General features: G+C 58.1%; 1 protein-coding gene across 1 annotated transcript in view; it reads right to left on the minus strand.

Moving 5' to 3' along the window:
* Positions 1 to 1,801: 1,801 nt before the first annotated feature.
* PRDM2 (PR/SET domain 2) overlaps positions 1,802 to 15,437 on the minus strand; it is a 104,196-nt gene continuing 90,560 nt past the window's right edge. Inside the window, exons 8-9 of the mRNA XM_036257164.1 lie at positions 7,838 to 7,981; positions 1,802 to 3,609 (exon numbers count right to left, since the gene is read on the minus strand). Coding sequence (XP_036113057.1) covers positions 7,861 to 7,981 — 121 coding nt within the window. The 3' untranslated portion in view covers positions 1,802 to 3,609; positions 7,838 to 7,860. The remainder of the gene's footprint in view (positions 3,610 to 7,837; positions 7,982 to 15,437) is intronic.

Genomic DNA, 15,437 nt, shown 5'->3' on the forward strand with positions numbered 1-15,437 from the left:
GACCTTCTAAACCAGAAAAAAGAGTTGGATTTTATTCTGTGTGCGTGAAAAGCCCTTGGAGGGTTCTTAGAGAGACAAGACGAGATTCAGAGATGTTCTCACCAGAGAAACACAGCATCACAGGCTGTAGGACCAGGGCTAGGGGGGTATAAGCAAAACTTAAGAAGACCCTCCCTTTGGATCTGTGCAGGGGCAGCCCTCAGTGGCCCCAGCCCCGGCCCTGCACGGAAGTCAGTGCTGTCCCTGCTGCTGGAGTGGGGGCAGATCAGGAAGAGAAAGGAGAAACTTACTTTGTGCTCCAGCCCTCGGGACAGGCTGCAGCTTCCGGTAACCCCTGGGCTGGACCCTGCGCGCCCCCCCCCGACCGTCTGTTGTAAAGAAGGGGCGGACCTAGGCCAGGTCCCTCTCTTACAGCACAGGGCCCCTCCATCGGGGGGCAGTAGTTTTTCTTCTCAGCCGAGCCCTGGCAAGGCAAAGCTATGGGGTGTTCTGCCGCTGTAGGCCCCTAGCCCCGTAGACTTATTACCCACTGGACTGTGAGTCCCGGGGAGCTGGACACACCACCACCTCACCCCAGATCACTGCTTCTCTGCCTTCACCTCACACTCGGGGGAAGGGGAGCCAGGCCTCCCTCTCTGGGGCCGGGAGCGCACAGAAACACTTCCCACCACCTGGCCCGGCTCTGGCCTCGCCTCCTTTCGTCCTTGACCAGCATCAACCAGGAGCACCTGGCTCACCCACGGGCCCGAGACCACCGTGGTCTGGCTCAGGCCGGGAATGTTCATTTCAGCTGTTGCTATGACCACAGTACTTGACCTTAGCGGGCATTCAACTTGGTGGAACAAATAGAAATAGTTGACAAACATGTAGGTGGCCCAGACCCCCTCCAGGGGTTCTGATTGGGTGGAAGTGGGGAAATGGGGCCAAGAATATCTCATTCAACGACCAGCCAAGGATCTGGGAAGCAGACAGTTAACTCACCTTAAGGAGACGGGGTGGGAGCTCACTGATATGCTTCTAGAACACAGGAAGGTGTGCCGACAGGGAAAGCTGAGGTCCAAGGTCAGCCCAAGGTCACAGCCAGTAAGGAACAGAGCTGCAACCGACCCAGGCTGGTGACCCTGAGCCCATACTTTTTTTTTTTTAATGTTTTTATTGATTTGAGGGATGTGAGAGAGTGTGAGACCGAAACATCGATCAGTTGCTTCCTGTATGCATCTCGACCAGGGCTCGAACCCAAACCTATGCATGTGCCCTGACTGGGAATCGAACTGGCGACCTCTCGGTGCAGGGGACGATGCTCACCCTACTGGGCCACTCCGGCCAGGGCTGAGCCTGTACTTTGAATCTGTGCTTCTGGCATGGCCATGCCTCTGGGCTGCAGGAAAAGCTGGGGGTTTGGGGAGAAATGGGGGTGAAATGTCCTAAAATTGATAGCAGTGCCAAGTTCACAACTCCGCAGACTAAGCACCGTGGCTTTGCACACATGGGTAAATTATACGGTAGACAAGCTCTGTCTCAGTAAAGCGTGTAAGGAAATGTGTTTGCAGTCACAGGTGGTCCTCTAGTCGGGGTGCAAGACTGAACCCACTGCTGGCAGCTGGGAGGGGGTTCAAAGCAGGGGAACCTCGCCCGCCAGGTAAGGTGCTGCTCCGGGAGCCTCCTCGCAGCCGCAGGGAGCCCCGGGGGACCCCACCCCCAGCCCACACCCCTCCCAGCGACACAGACGTCACCAGCATGGAAGTCGTAAAGCACAGCAGCCCAAATGACCACTCCCCACGCTCATTCCTTAAAATCGCACTTCACACCTTTATTGTTAATTTTCTTCACGTGGCAGATGCAGAACTGTCTCCCTGCGAGGTCTAAACCCAAAGCCACCGGGCCAGGGGGCGCCTCTGTAAAGCCACGCCCCTTTCACGCCGCCCGGGCAGTTTTCCTGACAGTCTGAGTGTTGGAAGCTGACCGGCACATTTGCACATGCAAAAGATGAGTGGCCCCAGCCCCCAGCCCGCGACATCCCCAGAACTCGCCACTGCTGACAGTGACCTCTGCAGGCTGGGGCCCGCAAGCCTTCCCCACTGCGGAACGGAGGCCGGGTGTGGGTCGTGTGGACAGTTAGGGGACGGGATCCAGTCTTTAGGATAAGGCGCAGCCAGCGTTTCCATGCTGTGAGGGCTGATTTCAGAAGCGGGCGAAGGGATCCTTCCGGTTCGCACACAGTGAGAACAAACCGCGGCTGTGGGCTGGGCGGGGGACAGGGGAGCCGTGACGTGGGCCAACGATCAGCATTTCTGCCCCTGTGAGGATCTCACGAGAACTTTCTCCTGGCCCATTATCAGAGCCCGCACCGCAGCTGGTCGACTGATTAATTAAATAACACAAGTTATAAAACTTTAAAAAGGGGGCATTTACAGTCAGGGACATAAATACGTGCTTTTAAAAGTGTCTACGTACATATTTACAGAGTTGCAAGATCAACCATAGTAGCCCTGAAAAAAATCCCTTTTTGTGTGTGACCACTCGCAGCTCCCGCATCCCCTCCCTCCACTTTGGGTCGATACGTCTCCACTGGACACGGGCGAGGAGCAGCCTGAGTGGTCTCGGACATCCTCGTCTGGGGTCTGCCCCAAAGGCACCAAACCCGAGACCCTCCCCGGGTCCACCCTCCGGGCTCCGCCCACCCGTCGCTCTGAGGCGCCTGTGCCTCCAGGGAGCCGGGGCCACCACGTGCGTGGGGCCCTGGCAGGCGACTGACAGCTTCCGGAAATCGTCTTGTGCCCCTGGGCTTTTTCATCTCCCATCTCAGTGTTCATCTCCTGATTTCTGTGTGTCCGTTTCCCTTTTCGGCTGATTTGAGCTCCAAGTGTTGATGGTCCCAACGAGTGAGGCAGAGGGGCACAGGAACACCGGGCATCACCCCTCCCCCACGCCTGTCCCCTCCCCTGCTTCTCCACTGGGAGGAACCCAATCCCGAACAGGGCCAAGGGCTCCCCCATGCACATGGATCAACCACAATTTCAACTCTGGAAATGACTCGGGCCGGCAGCCCAGACTACTCTGGCCAAGAGGGGATTTTCCAAGTGCACAGGCCAAGGTCAGCGAGGCTCCCGTGTCCACACGCCACTGATTGCCAGAGATGGCGGAGGGCGTGGGACGTGGGGAGGCAGGGTGGTTGGAAGGAGAACCTGGCCACCTCCTGAAGGCCTTCCTCGGACAGGATTAGAGCTGACGCCTGGGCCAGACCAAGGTCCCCGCCATGGCAAAGGTGAACTCAGAAGCGCCTGGGCCAGACCAAGGTCCCCGCCATGGCAAAGGTGAACTCAGAAGCGAAAAGCAGGATCAAGGAGCTCTTGAAAAATTGCATAGTAGGTGAGGCCCACCCCTGCTGGGAGGCTGAGCTGCAGAACAAGCCCCCGGCCGCAGCGTGGTCCTCCGCGGTGTGGGAGCAGCCGCCTCCCTGCCTCTCGGGGTGCAGGGCGCTCATCCGGAGACGGCACGCGCTCACGCACCCCTTTCTCTCGCAGGCTCTAGAACTGGATCAGGTCGCTGCTCCCGGCAGGGCGGGAGGCCAGGCCCTTTGGCTTCGCTGATTCCAGGTCACTTCAGGTGCTGAGGAGACAAAGGAAAAATAACAGAGGCAGCTGCATCCTCGGTGTCTACTGTGAGCTGTTCAAACATCGTCCCACTTAACTTCTCCAGCTTGGCTGCTGATGGAGGGAGAGCGCACAGCCGGAAACCGGAGCTGGCTGGGTCTCCGAGCACCCCACACACTCCCCCCCCCACCCCCACCCCCACGTCCTCAGCGCCCAGGCCGGAAGTGGAACAGGAGGGCCAGGCTCTCGTCAGCTCTGCGCCCAGCCCCCTTGTAGGATAGCCACTAACACGCACCCCCAGAACCGCTATCCTGACCGCTGACATCAGGGTCTCCCCCGTAACTTAAACGGAATTCATCAGGGCACCTCCACTGTGCCTGGCTGCGTCTGCGGAGCCGGCTGAGATTCATCCGTCTGAGCAAACCGTGTGGTTTTCCCAGGTTCCTCGCTCACTGTGGGGGTCTGCTGCAGGGTCACCCCTTCCCCCGCCCAGTCTGCTGCCCGCACAGCCCTGAGCTTCAGTTTGGGGCCATCGTGAGAAATGCTGCTGGGACATTCTTACACGTGTCTGAAGGACATGTATGGTAACGAGTACACATATCCATGCGGCCTGGAAATGCTGGGGAGTAGGGTGCCCCTGTATCACGTAAGAATGAATATTCTTTCTTTTTTTAATTTTTCTTTATTGATTTTAAAGAGAGAGGAAGGGAGAGGGAGAGAGAGATAGAAACATCATGAGAGAGAACACTGACTGGCCGCCTCCTGCATGCCCCCCACTGGGGGTTAGGCCCACAACCTGGGCATGTGCCCTGACCAGGAATCGAACAGGCAACCTCTTGGTGCATGGGTTGACGCTCAACTACTGAGCCACACCAGTCGGGCTTTTTTTTTTCATGTTTTTATTGTTTTAGAGAGGGAGAGAGAGAGAAACAATGATGTGAGAGAGATACATCGATCAGCTGCCTCCTGCACGCCCCCTACTTGGGCTCAAGCCCACAACCTGGGCACGTGCCCTGACCGGGAACTGAACCAGGACCTCTCAGTCTATGGGACGATGCTCAATCCACTGAGCCACACTGGCCGGGCCATATGAATATCCTTGCACATGTTTTCCGGTGCACATGTGTACACACGTGTACACACGTCTGAGCGTATCCCTAGCAGTGGGATTGCTGGGTCCTGGAATACGCGTTTGTTCAGCTTCGGTCGACTGCCAAATGGTTTTCCAACAGAGTTACACTGCCATGAATTCCACCTAATGCTCGCGACAGCCCTCGTGGCAGCGGCAGAGACCTCCATTCTGCAGGGAAGAAACGGGGCTGAGTCCTGGCCGGTTTGGCTCAGCGGTTAGAGCACCAGCCAGTGGACCAGAGAGTCCTGGGTTCGGTTCCCGCTAAGGACACGTACCTCAGTTGCAGTTTGTCCCCGGCCCCGGTTGGGGTCATGTGGATGGCAGCCACTCGATGTGTCTCTCTCACATCGATGTTTCTCTCTCTCTTCCTCCCTCTCTCCCTCCCATTCTATCTGAAGATAAATGCAAAAGTGTCCTCAGGTGAGGATATAAAATAAAAAAGAAGTGGGGCTCAGAGAGAAGTAACTTTTACAAGGTCAGACTGACGGCAGGTGGAGGTGGGACTTGAACCCAGGTCCAGCGCACTCCAGAGCCTGTGTGTGCTTTCTGTTCGAGGGAGTGGCTGAGCCACGCTTCCTCCGTGGAAACCCGTTCACAGGACCTGGCACAGACCCCGGCACAAGCGAGCACCACAGTATTTGCATTGGGTTGAATGTGTGCCTGGAATGGGGCTGAGTCAAGTTCAGGGGTTCAGTTCTCTCACCCAGGGGACCTGGTTATCATCACTATTACTACTCCTAATAATTAGAGCTACTATCATTATTACTATTCATACTTCTAACAGCATAATAATCCAATGAGGATAATAATAAGAGCAGTGCTGATATACAGAAGGCTTGCTACATACCAGGCACTTTGCTAAGTGCTTCTCAGGTACCAAATAACCTATCAAATTCTCACAATATACCCATTTTACAGATGGACGAACCGAGAAGTGAAGTACCCGGCAGGATTACTGGAGCCAGGATTCGACTCGAGAAAGCGTGCACTGAACCACTCCACTGTCCATTCCAATCCCCCCAAACCTCCCGACGGCGCTGGGGGAGCAGCGGAGCGGAGCCTTTGGGAGAGGGAGCCTCCCTTCCCGCGGAGGCCGCCTGGCCCATCTGACGGAGCAGGGGAGGAGCAGAGCACACAGAAGGGGCGACCTGCGTGCCCTGGGCCGGGCGTGGCAGCACCTGTGACTTCCTGTGGGCAGTCGAGTGGGATCCACAGAGGCCATCTGGCCAGTCCCCTGCCCCAAAGACAACCTGCCGAGGAGGCGGCCCCAGCGCAGGGGCTGCGGGCTGGACCCGAGCTCTGCTCCAGGGGTCTGCGTGCCCCTCTGCGTCAGCTCCCCTCCCTGCGAAATGAGGGCTGACCTACACACCCGTTCACAGCATTTTAGGGATCATTCTGGAACTGTTAAGGACTGCACTGTCCCCGACAACTGAGCCTACCCTGCAACGTGAGGGTGTTAGGAAGTGGGGTCTGTGGGAGGGGACTGGGTTTAGATGAGGTCACGAGGGTGGGAGGGGACAGTCCCCGTGTAAGAAGAGACACCAGAAGGTGCCATCTGCCAGACAGCGAGAGTCCTCACCAGCCCCGACCTGCTGGGGAAGCTGCGAACGTCTGAAAATGAGGGACAGGGAGGCGTCCATCCAGGGCCGTGCCGACCCCGGGGAGCCTGACTTAGCGAGGTGGCGTCATGGCTGAGACACAGTGGGCCCCAGCAACACCTCCGTGTGCGCAGGGAAGCAGCCCGTTGCTCCTGGCCCTCCGTCAGCGGCACACACCCTCCTGGGCTGGAAGTGACCCCCTGCCTGCCCATCAGAGGGCCACCGGCAGCGCCACCGCCACAGGAAGGACCCGGGGCACACATGGGACCCCGAGTCGGGAAGTGCTCATGCTGGCGCTGCCTCCCCTTCTCCGGAAGACTGAGCAAGCCTCTGCAGTCCAGGCCCAGGCCCCCGGAATGCGAGGGCAGAGGGACTCCCCGGCTTTGGGTACTTCGCGATCTTAGTGTGCATTTCCACCCTGCTCGGGGTCACGACGCCTGTCAGAACCTGCTTCCTGAGAGGCGGGCTCAGATCCCGCTGCAGATAGCGATGCTCTGGGGAAAGTGGGTTTTATTTTCATTCCCCCCAAACCCCCCACCCCGAGAAATAAAGCTGAGCCCAGAAACCCCAACTGCTAAGGCACGGAGGGGTGAGTGAGCCATCGGGGTGGGAGGGCCGGTGGAGACAGAAAGGTACAATACCAAACAGCCCAGGGCATCGGAATTCAGCCCATTCTTCCTTAAAGGGCTGCGTTCTCATTCCAAATGACCCCAAACTTGAGGTGACCCAGAAGCACCCAGCCACCTGCTTGTTCAGCACAGGAGTGGGGCTCGGGGTCTGTACCTCTAACGGGTGCCCCAAAGCCAAGGTCCTGCCATCATGCCCGAGGCTGGTCCTGGGGACACAGTGGAAGAGGACACCCTGTGTCACCTGCTCCAGAGCACGGACACAGCCCAGGCCCCTGAGGATGAAAGGTCTGGTTTCTACAAATGAATTTGGGTTTCACCATCAGAAAAATCTAGAAAACAGACTTCTGGTTCAACATAAATCTAAATTTATTGTGTTACGAATGAGTATGATGTTTACTTTCAAGTGCATTGTGGGAACAGGGACTCCACCGTCCTCTCTGGGCTTAAAGCCTCTGAGGGTCCCGATCAGGTCCTGAGTATTATTCTCAGCAGCAGCAGCAGCAGCAGCAGCAGCAGCAGCAGCATTACAACAAGGTAGTGAAAGCTTACCTAGTGCTGACGTGTGCCAGGCGCTGTTCTAGGTGCTCTGCGCACGTTTGGCACTTGGGACTATTGTCCTATTTTGTGGATGTGGAAACTGAGGCCCAGAGACTAACTTGTGGAGGACCCACGGCCAGCCAGGGGCGGAGCCGGGATTTGAACCCAGGTGGTCCAGGGTCCGCACTCTGGACCACTGTGTGCCCGTCTTTCAGGAAGGCTCCATGCCACCTGGCACACAGAGGGTACTCCACCGGCCACCATGCCCACCCCAAGACCCAAGCCCAGCCCCCGTGGGCCCCCAGAGCCACCCAGAGGGATCCAGAAGCGGCTCCACCCTCTTCATACCTGTCAGGGAGCAGGTGAAGCTTCTACTCTTTGAAGAGGGGTCCTTGGAGCTGAGCTGCCGCCGTGGCCTTGACACTCCGGCACTGCCTGGTGACGTAGGGGCCGGCGGGCACAGGGCATCGGGTCGCCAGGCGCAGACTGTAGCTGTGCAGGGAGAGAAACACACACACCATCACCAGGGGCCCGGGCCAGACAGCACCTGGGAGGCCCCACCAATGCGGCCCTTGAGGCCAATGGGGTGTGGGCTTTGATCAGGGGTGAGCGCCCCGCCCCGGAGACAGCGCCAGCAGCAGCAAACACCGTGGGCTCTGAGGCTCTGCGCTGAGCGGGGCACCCGGGGAGGTTTCTAGCACCAAGTTACATCCGTCACCGGTGGTTGGGAGAGGAGGGCGGGCCCGGGCCCCTCCCGGATGTTCACGCTACCCTGGACCTCTGCCTTGGCCCCACTTTCGTGGCAGGGGTCACAGACGGGGTGTGAGCCAGGACCCTGCGACAGTTTGGCCCTATGTGCTACTACAGCCCATTACGTTGGACTTTTTTTTTTCAGGAAAGCTTTTAAATTTCTTTTTTTTAAAGACAGGTAACAGATTGTTATTCCTCTCTTCCTTCCCTCAGCTAACCCGTACACACCGTTCAGGGGCTGCCTGGCAGGCTGCCTCCTCCAGGAAGCCCTCCTGATTTACGTCCTAGATGCGTGTCCCTCCTGCCGGCTCCCACTGCCCCAAGCACTGGTTACACCGAATCGCAATTGCAGGGAAATGAGTCGGCCCTTCATGAGCTGTGACCCCAGGGCCAGGGCCTTGGCCTTGCCTACTGCCTGACCCCAGCGTGGCACAACCAGGATGAAGATGTGCCGACCAAGAAGGACGCTGTGCTGAGTGTTTTCTGTATATCCACTCTCTCCCTCTTCACAGGACCTTCCCGGGGACACTGCATACCCCTCATTCACAGGTGGGGAAATGGCACAGTGGTTTGTCCCAGGTCCCAGGTCTGTCCCTGGAGATGGAAGAACGGAAGAGAGGGGAGACGGGAGGTGGACCGGAGGTGAGGCAGAGGGAACTTCTGGGAACATCACCTGCTCCAGGGGTTGGCTGGGAGCCAGCTCTGCCCGAGGGAGCAAGAGATGGTCCTCAACCAGGTACCTGTCTGCGGGTCAGAGACATTTCTGGTCGTCACATCTGGGAGGAGGGAGGATGTTACTGGCATCTAGTGGGTAGGGCCGGGGATGCTGCTAAATCTACCACACACGGGGCCACAGGGTAGCCCCCACGCACAGGGCCACGGGACGGCCCCCCACGCGCAGGGCCACGGGGCAGCTCCACGACAGAGAACAATCCAGCCCAACACGTTCAGTGCCACAGTTGACAAGGAAGCCTCAATACCTATCTGTTAAAACAAATGAACGTGGAAACAGACCAATGACGGGAGAAAGTCCGGGGAGCATCTTAGATGAGACAGAGACCGGCTGCTTCCGCAAGGAGAGCCCCTCCTCAGAGGGCCCGGCTCTGGGGCCCGCGCACTCCTCCCGAGGCAGACAGCGGAGGCCCAGTGCTCAGGGACTAGGAGGCCCGGGAGGTGGCCTGTGGGGGCACCATGGCTGGCTGGCACCCCAGTGTGAGCAAGGCCCCTCAGCCAGCCAGCCCAGCTGTGGGAGGGGACAGTCAGCCGTGAGGCTGCCTGAAAACACAGACGGCTGGTACACCCTTGTCCGGCTGGGGAATGAGGGACGGTCCTGGCACATCATGGGTCCCCCAACACTGTCCTCTCTTTAAGGAGTGTCTCCAGCAGAATGTAGCAAGACATGCAGCTGCTAGGGAGACAGGCCGGCCCTGCACCCATGTCCAGCTTCTTCCTCTCTGTTACCTTCGTTCCACAGCTATTAAACATGCAAAAGCCAAATCAGCCAGACCGAGGTAACACCCGTGACCTCGTGCCCGCCGGGACTTTTCCCTGCTCCCCTTTCACATCTGTTCTACCCACGGGCTCCTGTGGCCCCAGCAACCACAGCCATTTCCACGGGGCCTGGCTTCTCCCCGGCCCAGGCATCTACCTGGGTAGACGCTTATGGTCGGGGCAAGGCCCGTCGCCAGCCCTCAGCCCACTGCCTGGCCCAGGGGAGGACGGCGCCAGCGGACATGCCCTGTGACTCCCAATATCTTCTCAGTTTTTGCCTCTGAACTGTCCCAGCCGCCCAGGAGGTAGGTTAAAAAACAAAAACAAAAAAACCCACTTTTATACCCATTTCACAGATGAGGAAACTGAGGCTCAGACAGATGTGGAGACAGGGGCAGGGGGAAGCCCAGGCCTTTCAGTTCCATGAGCTCTGATTTTGGGGGGCCACCAGGTCACCACCTGGATGCTTCCTGTTAGCACCGGGGCAGCGACATCCGGGAGGGAAGCCTGCTTCCCTATTATGAAACCCTTTCTCTGGTCAGTGCACTCTTGAGAGACTGCCCGGAGCTGGGGCGCTACTTCTCTGGACTAGACACTGTTTCTCCAGGCCTCAGCACAGGAGGGGTCAACTCGCAAAGACCTCACGATTCTGGGTTCCTCCTCACTAGCTGTGTGACCTCAGCAAGGGACGGACCTCTCTGAGCTGCTCCCACCACCTGCAGAAGGGGAACATCCATACGACGTGGTTCATCTTTTAAAACCGTGGTGGGGTCCGGAGGGGGGCCTGCCCCACAGGGACTTGGCTCAGAGCTGCCCATCCGTTTAGAGTGCTCTCCTCTGCCGCCTGCTGGGAATGTCACTTAACTGCAACACAGACTCGCGGACTCTTACAGCACAGGGGGACCTCGCATGCTACCCCGGCCCAGCCCCAGGCTGTACGGGAAGGGGGTCAGGATGATGCGAGAGAATGGGTGGGACACACCCATTGGTGCCCGGCTCGCATGGAGGGCTCACAGACGGCCATCCTCACGCACCGTCCCTCCGGATGACAACTTCTAAACGGTCAGAATCCCTCGATAGTCTGAGGACGCAGAAAGGGCTGATCCACCCTGGCCCTGGAGGGCACGTCCTTCTTTCAAAGCCGTGTATGTATCTCCTCTGGTGCTCTCCTACTCAGGGACTTGGTACCTGCCATTCCCTAGCGGGAAGCTCCCCAGGTGGTCAAGGAGCCCGCCCCACCCTCCTCCAAGTTCTTGCTCAAGTGCCCCCTTCCCAGTGAGCTCCCTGGACGCCTCCCTCTGAGCCTGCAAACACCCCCCTGGAACTCCGGGGGGTCTGCTTTGCAGAAGCTCCACCCCTTCATCCGGGGCGCATCCCACAGTGTCAGTTACACACAGTCACCACGGTCCGGTAATATGAAATGGACAATTCCAGAAAGAAACAAATCTTAAGTTTTAAAATGTGCACCATCCAGCCCTGGCTGGTTTGGCTCAGCGGTCAGAGGGTCCGTCGGCGGACCAATGAGTCTTGGGTTCGATTCCGTACCTGGGCTGCACGGCTCTGGTCGGATCGTGCGGGAGGCAACCAGTCGATGTGTCCCTCTCACAACGATGTTTCTCTCTCTCTCCCTCCCTCCCACTCTATCTAATGACAAACAGAAAAACATCCTCAGGTGAGGAATGAAAAAAGGTGCACCATCCTGAGCAGCCATGACGCAATCTCCGCCCGCCCTGGACGTGAAGCACCCCCGTCCAGCCCAGTCACTGTGAGTCCAGTACAGTAAGATACTGAGAGATCATATTCACATAACTGCTATTACAGCATGTTGTGACGGTAGTTCTATTTTAGTAGTCATTGCTGTTAACCTCTTACTGTGCCCAACTTATGAATTAGACTTTATCGCAGGTACGAACGGAAGGGGAAAAACGTATGGTCTGGTACTACCTGTGGTTTCAGGCCTGCACTGGGGGTCTTGGAATGTGCCCACCACGGATACGGGGGAAACACTGTAACACTGTATTTTCTTTTCGTATTCATCACTGTCAACATACTCTGTTGTTGTTTTTAAAAATTTTTTTCTTTATTGATTTTAGAAAGAGAGGAAGGGAGAGGGAGAAACAGATAGAAACATCAATGAGAGAGAACATTGATCAGCTGTCTCCTGCATGCCCCCCACTGGAGATCGGGCCCACAACCTGGGCATGTGCCCTGACCGGGAATCGAACCAGCGACCTCTTGGTGCAGGGATCGATGCTCAACCACTGAGCCACACCAGCTGGCTGTCAACATACTCTGTATCCACATGGGTTTTGTGTCCGGGCTCCATCAGAGGCTTCTTGTTGCTGACGTATCCCCAACACCGGCCAGGTGCATTGCCAGGGGAGCGTCAGTGAACGGGACCCAGAGCTCCCGTGTGCAGGGTGCGTGACACCACGTGCAGCCCGAGAGGAACAGTGCTGTTTCGGGGGAGTCTGCACCAGTGTGAGGCCAAGGCTCGGGCCTCCTGGCTCCCCGGTGACATGTTCTCGTTCAGTGGTTTCTCATAAAGGGGATCTCTGGAAATGCTGAACTACAGTCCACTGAAAAAACAAAACTGAGTGCCCTGCCGGTTTGGCTCAGCGGTTGGAGCGTCAGCCTGCGGTCCAGAGAGACCCGGGTTCGGTTCCCGCTAAGGGCACGTACCTCGGTTGCAGTTTGTCCCCGGCCCTGGTTGGTCGTGCGGGTGGCAGCCACTCGATGTGTCCCTTTCACATCGATGTTTCTCTCTCTCTCCCTCCCACTCTATCTGAACAAAAAATGGAAAATGTCCTCAGGTGAGGATCAACAACAACAACAGAAGGGCAAAGTGTAGCCTATCACTGAACTGATAACTCAATGACTTAAAGAAGCAATTCCCAGAGAAATCCGAGGCAGTGAAGATGGAGAGATGCCTGGCCACTTGTCCAAGACAAGTCTGTTAACACAAGGGCCTGCTTTCCCCAGTCGGACTGGGGACAGGTGCCTTCTGTATGGGGCCTGCAGGTGAGGGGGTGTGACCAGGATGAGGACTGCCCGGGTTCCTCCACACTGGGGGAGGCGGAGCCTGGCACACCCCCACCCCACCCCCTTCCTGAGAACCTTCCGTCTAGGCCCTCTCAGAGCTGTTCATCGCAGCCCCGATGCGAGCAGAGACATGGGGTCACAACCCTGCCTTCCCTGACTACGTCCTGTGAGAGCCAGGAAACCAATAAATGAACCACAGTGATCACTGTGGAGAGAAACGAAGCAGAGAGAGCGCAGAACGACCGAGGGGGTGGGCGGGCTGCAAAGTGGGGGAGGAAGACCCCCACAGAAACAGCCGAGTGAGGGATCCTCGTGGATACCTGGGCCTTGTGCGCTCCAGGCGGTGCGAACAGCACGTGCAAAGGCCCTGAGGTGAAACTAGCCTGGAATGTCAGAGGTCAGATGGGGCAGAGGGGAGGGTCTGGTAGGCATGGCAGCCAGGTTGTCCTTCCGAGCAGCGCAGTGACATGGCCTGACGTGGCCACTGTACTGGGCATAGACTGCAGGAGGCCAGAATGGAATGGAGGAGGCCAGTTGGGAGGTGACTGCCGACATCCAGGCGAGAGATGACGGCAGCTTGGACCTCGGGGCCCCTGAGGAGATGGAGTTGTGAGAAGAGGCTGCGTTTAGACACCTTTCGCAGCAGTGCCGACGGGATGTGCTGATGAACTGGACATCGGGCTGGGCAGGAGGGTGAGACAGAGACTGGAGTCTAGACTGACTCCAGGGTCCAACGGTGTCCAGGTACTGCAGATGGCAGGAGGGTATGGCTCCCTGGGGGACCCGTTTTGGAAGAATTCCATTTGAAATGTTTGTTAGGCACCCAAGGGAGAAATCGAGAGGGTGGTTGAGACGCACCTCCGACGAATCTGGGGTTGGTCAGCATCAGGGTGGACTGGGTGGGCGCCCACGGGGAGTAGAGACGGGGGGGAGCCCGGGCCTGCGGGAGGGATCTGGGCAGCACGGGTGGAGCCTCGAAGCAGAGTGGGGTCACAGGGGCCAAGGAAGAGGGAAGAATAAGCGTCCAAAGCTGCCAACAGGTGAAGACGAGACAGACCACCGGACCGTGGCACCCAGCGGCCTAGCGGTTGCTGGTAACCTTGGCAGCAGCAGCTTCCAGGACAAGGTGGAGACAAACACCTGGAAGAAGTGACAAGAGGGAGGCGAGGAGCAGGGCTCGGGCTCCAGGAGGTTTCAGTCAAGGGGCAGCGAGGGGACAGGGTCTGGGTAGGGAGGGGCTGCCTGCTCCCGGATGTTCCCCAGAACCACCCAGGGCCCCCAGGCCAACACGCTCATCCATGTTCCCCACCAGGCTCCCGGGCCCTGCGCGGAGACCCCTGCCTGCCGGGCCCATCTCCCACCTCCTCCTCCCGCAGGCGTCAGGAGGGACCTTCTGCAACGCAACCGTCAGGCTGGCTGGGCCACACAGCCGCCACGGAGTCTTGCACAACTCCATGAATCAATCCTCAGAGTGCAAGCCACTGAAGTCAGCGGCTGACGTTCCGTACTTTCCCGGAGGCAAGGGAGAAGCGAAGACGCATGGGACCAGATGTGCAGGTAAGACAGCCTGCGACGATGTTGAAACACCCAGGCGGGGTGAGGGCCGCAGGCAGAAGCTACGGGAACCACCGCCTGCTTCCAGGAATGGTTGGTCCCAGCTTCCCAAAGAGGACAGCCCCTTCTGCCCCAGGGTGGCCCCCAGGCTGGGAGGCAGGAGCCTGGAGCTTCAGCTCCAGATTCCCCGCTACATGCTGTGTGGCCTCTGGAAAATGCCTCTACCTCTCCGGTTCAGAGTCATCTCACCTGTAAAATGAGGGTGTCAACCAAGGGGAAAAGTGTATAGCATCATCCACTGAGCACGTGATGTGCCTGCAAGATTTCGGGAGCTTCTGGAGTTCCTCAAACCCTCTCAGCAGCCCCGAGGCAGGGACCGCGACAATCCACATCTACAGAGGAGGAGACAGAGGGTCAGAGAAGAGAGTCTACACTCTCTCGGTCAATAGGGGCACAGCCAAGACCTGAACCCAGGACCATCTGACCGCAAACCCTGAATCTTCTCCCTGACACAGACCTAGTAGTGCAGGGGCCAAGGAGCTCTTTTCAATACCCCCAAAAGCCATAAGGAGCCTTTGCCCACAGGACAGACGCACAAGCACCCAGGAAGCTCAGAGGAGCCGTGGCGAGGGATGGGGGGGGTCCTCAAACTCCGATGCTCACTGGGGTCACCTGGAGAGATGAAAACCATCCTGATGCCCACTCCTCAGCCCTAGAGATTCTGACGGAGCAGGTTGGGGTGCAGCCCGGGCACTGGGAATTTTAAAAGCCAAGTTTATGGTCAATGATCCATCCACTCAAAGAGTGGTCCACGGCCCAGCAGCATCAGCAGTCCCGGGGCTGGCTGGTCGGCCCGGCCCGACCTCCTGACTCAGACTCTGCATTAACAAGATCCCTGGAGAGGCATCTGTACACGAAGTTGGGGAGTGTCGGGGCTAGGGGACCCCTTCCAGTGCAGGCAACGTGCTGGGGGGCGGTGTATGGGGGCGGGTCCTGAAGCCGGGTGGGGGGACCTGGTGGCCAGTGATGGTTGTAGAGAAAGTCTTCCCCAGCGAGGGCTCGGGGATGAGGGCAGAGGTATGCCCCTGGCCCGGGCGCTCACTGAGCTTCC

The sequence above is a fragment of the Molossus molossus genome, unplaced genomic scaffold (genome assembly GCF_014108415.1).
Source record: "Molossus molossus isolate mMolMol1 unplaced genomic scaffold, mMolMol1.p scaffold_m16_p_12, whole genome shotgun sequence".
Taxonomy (NCBI): Eukaryota; Metazoa; Chordata; class Mammalia; order Chiroptera; family Molossidae; genus Molossus; species Molossus molossus.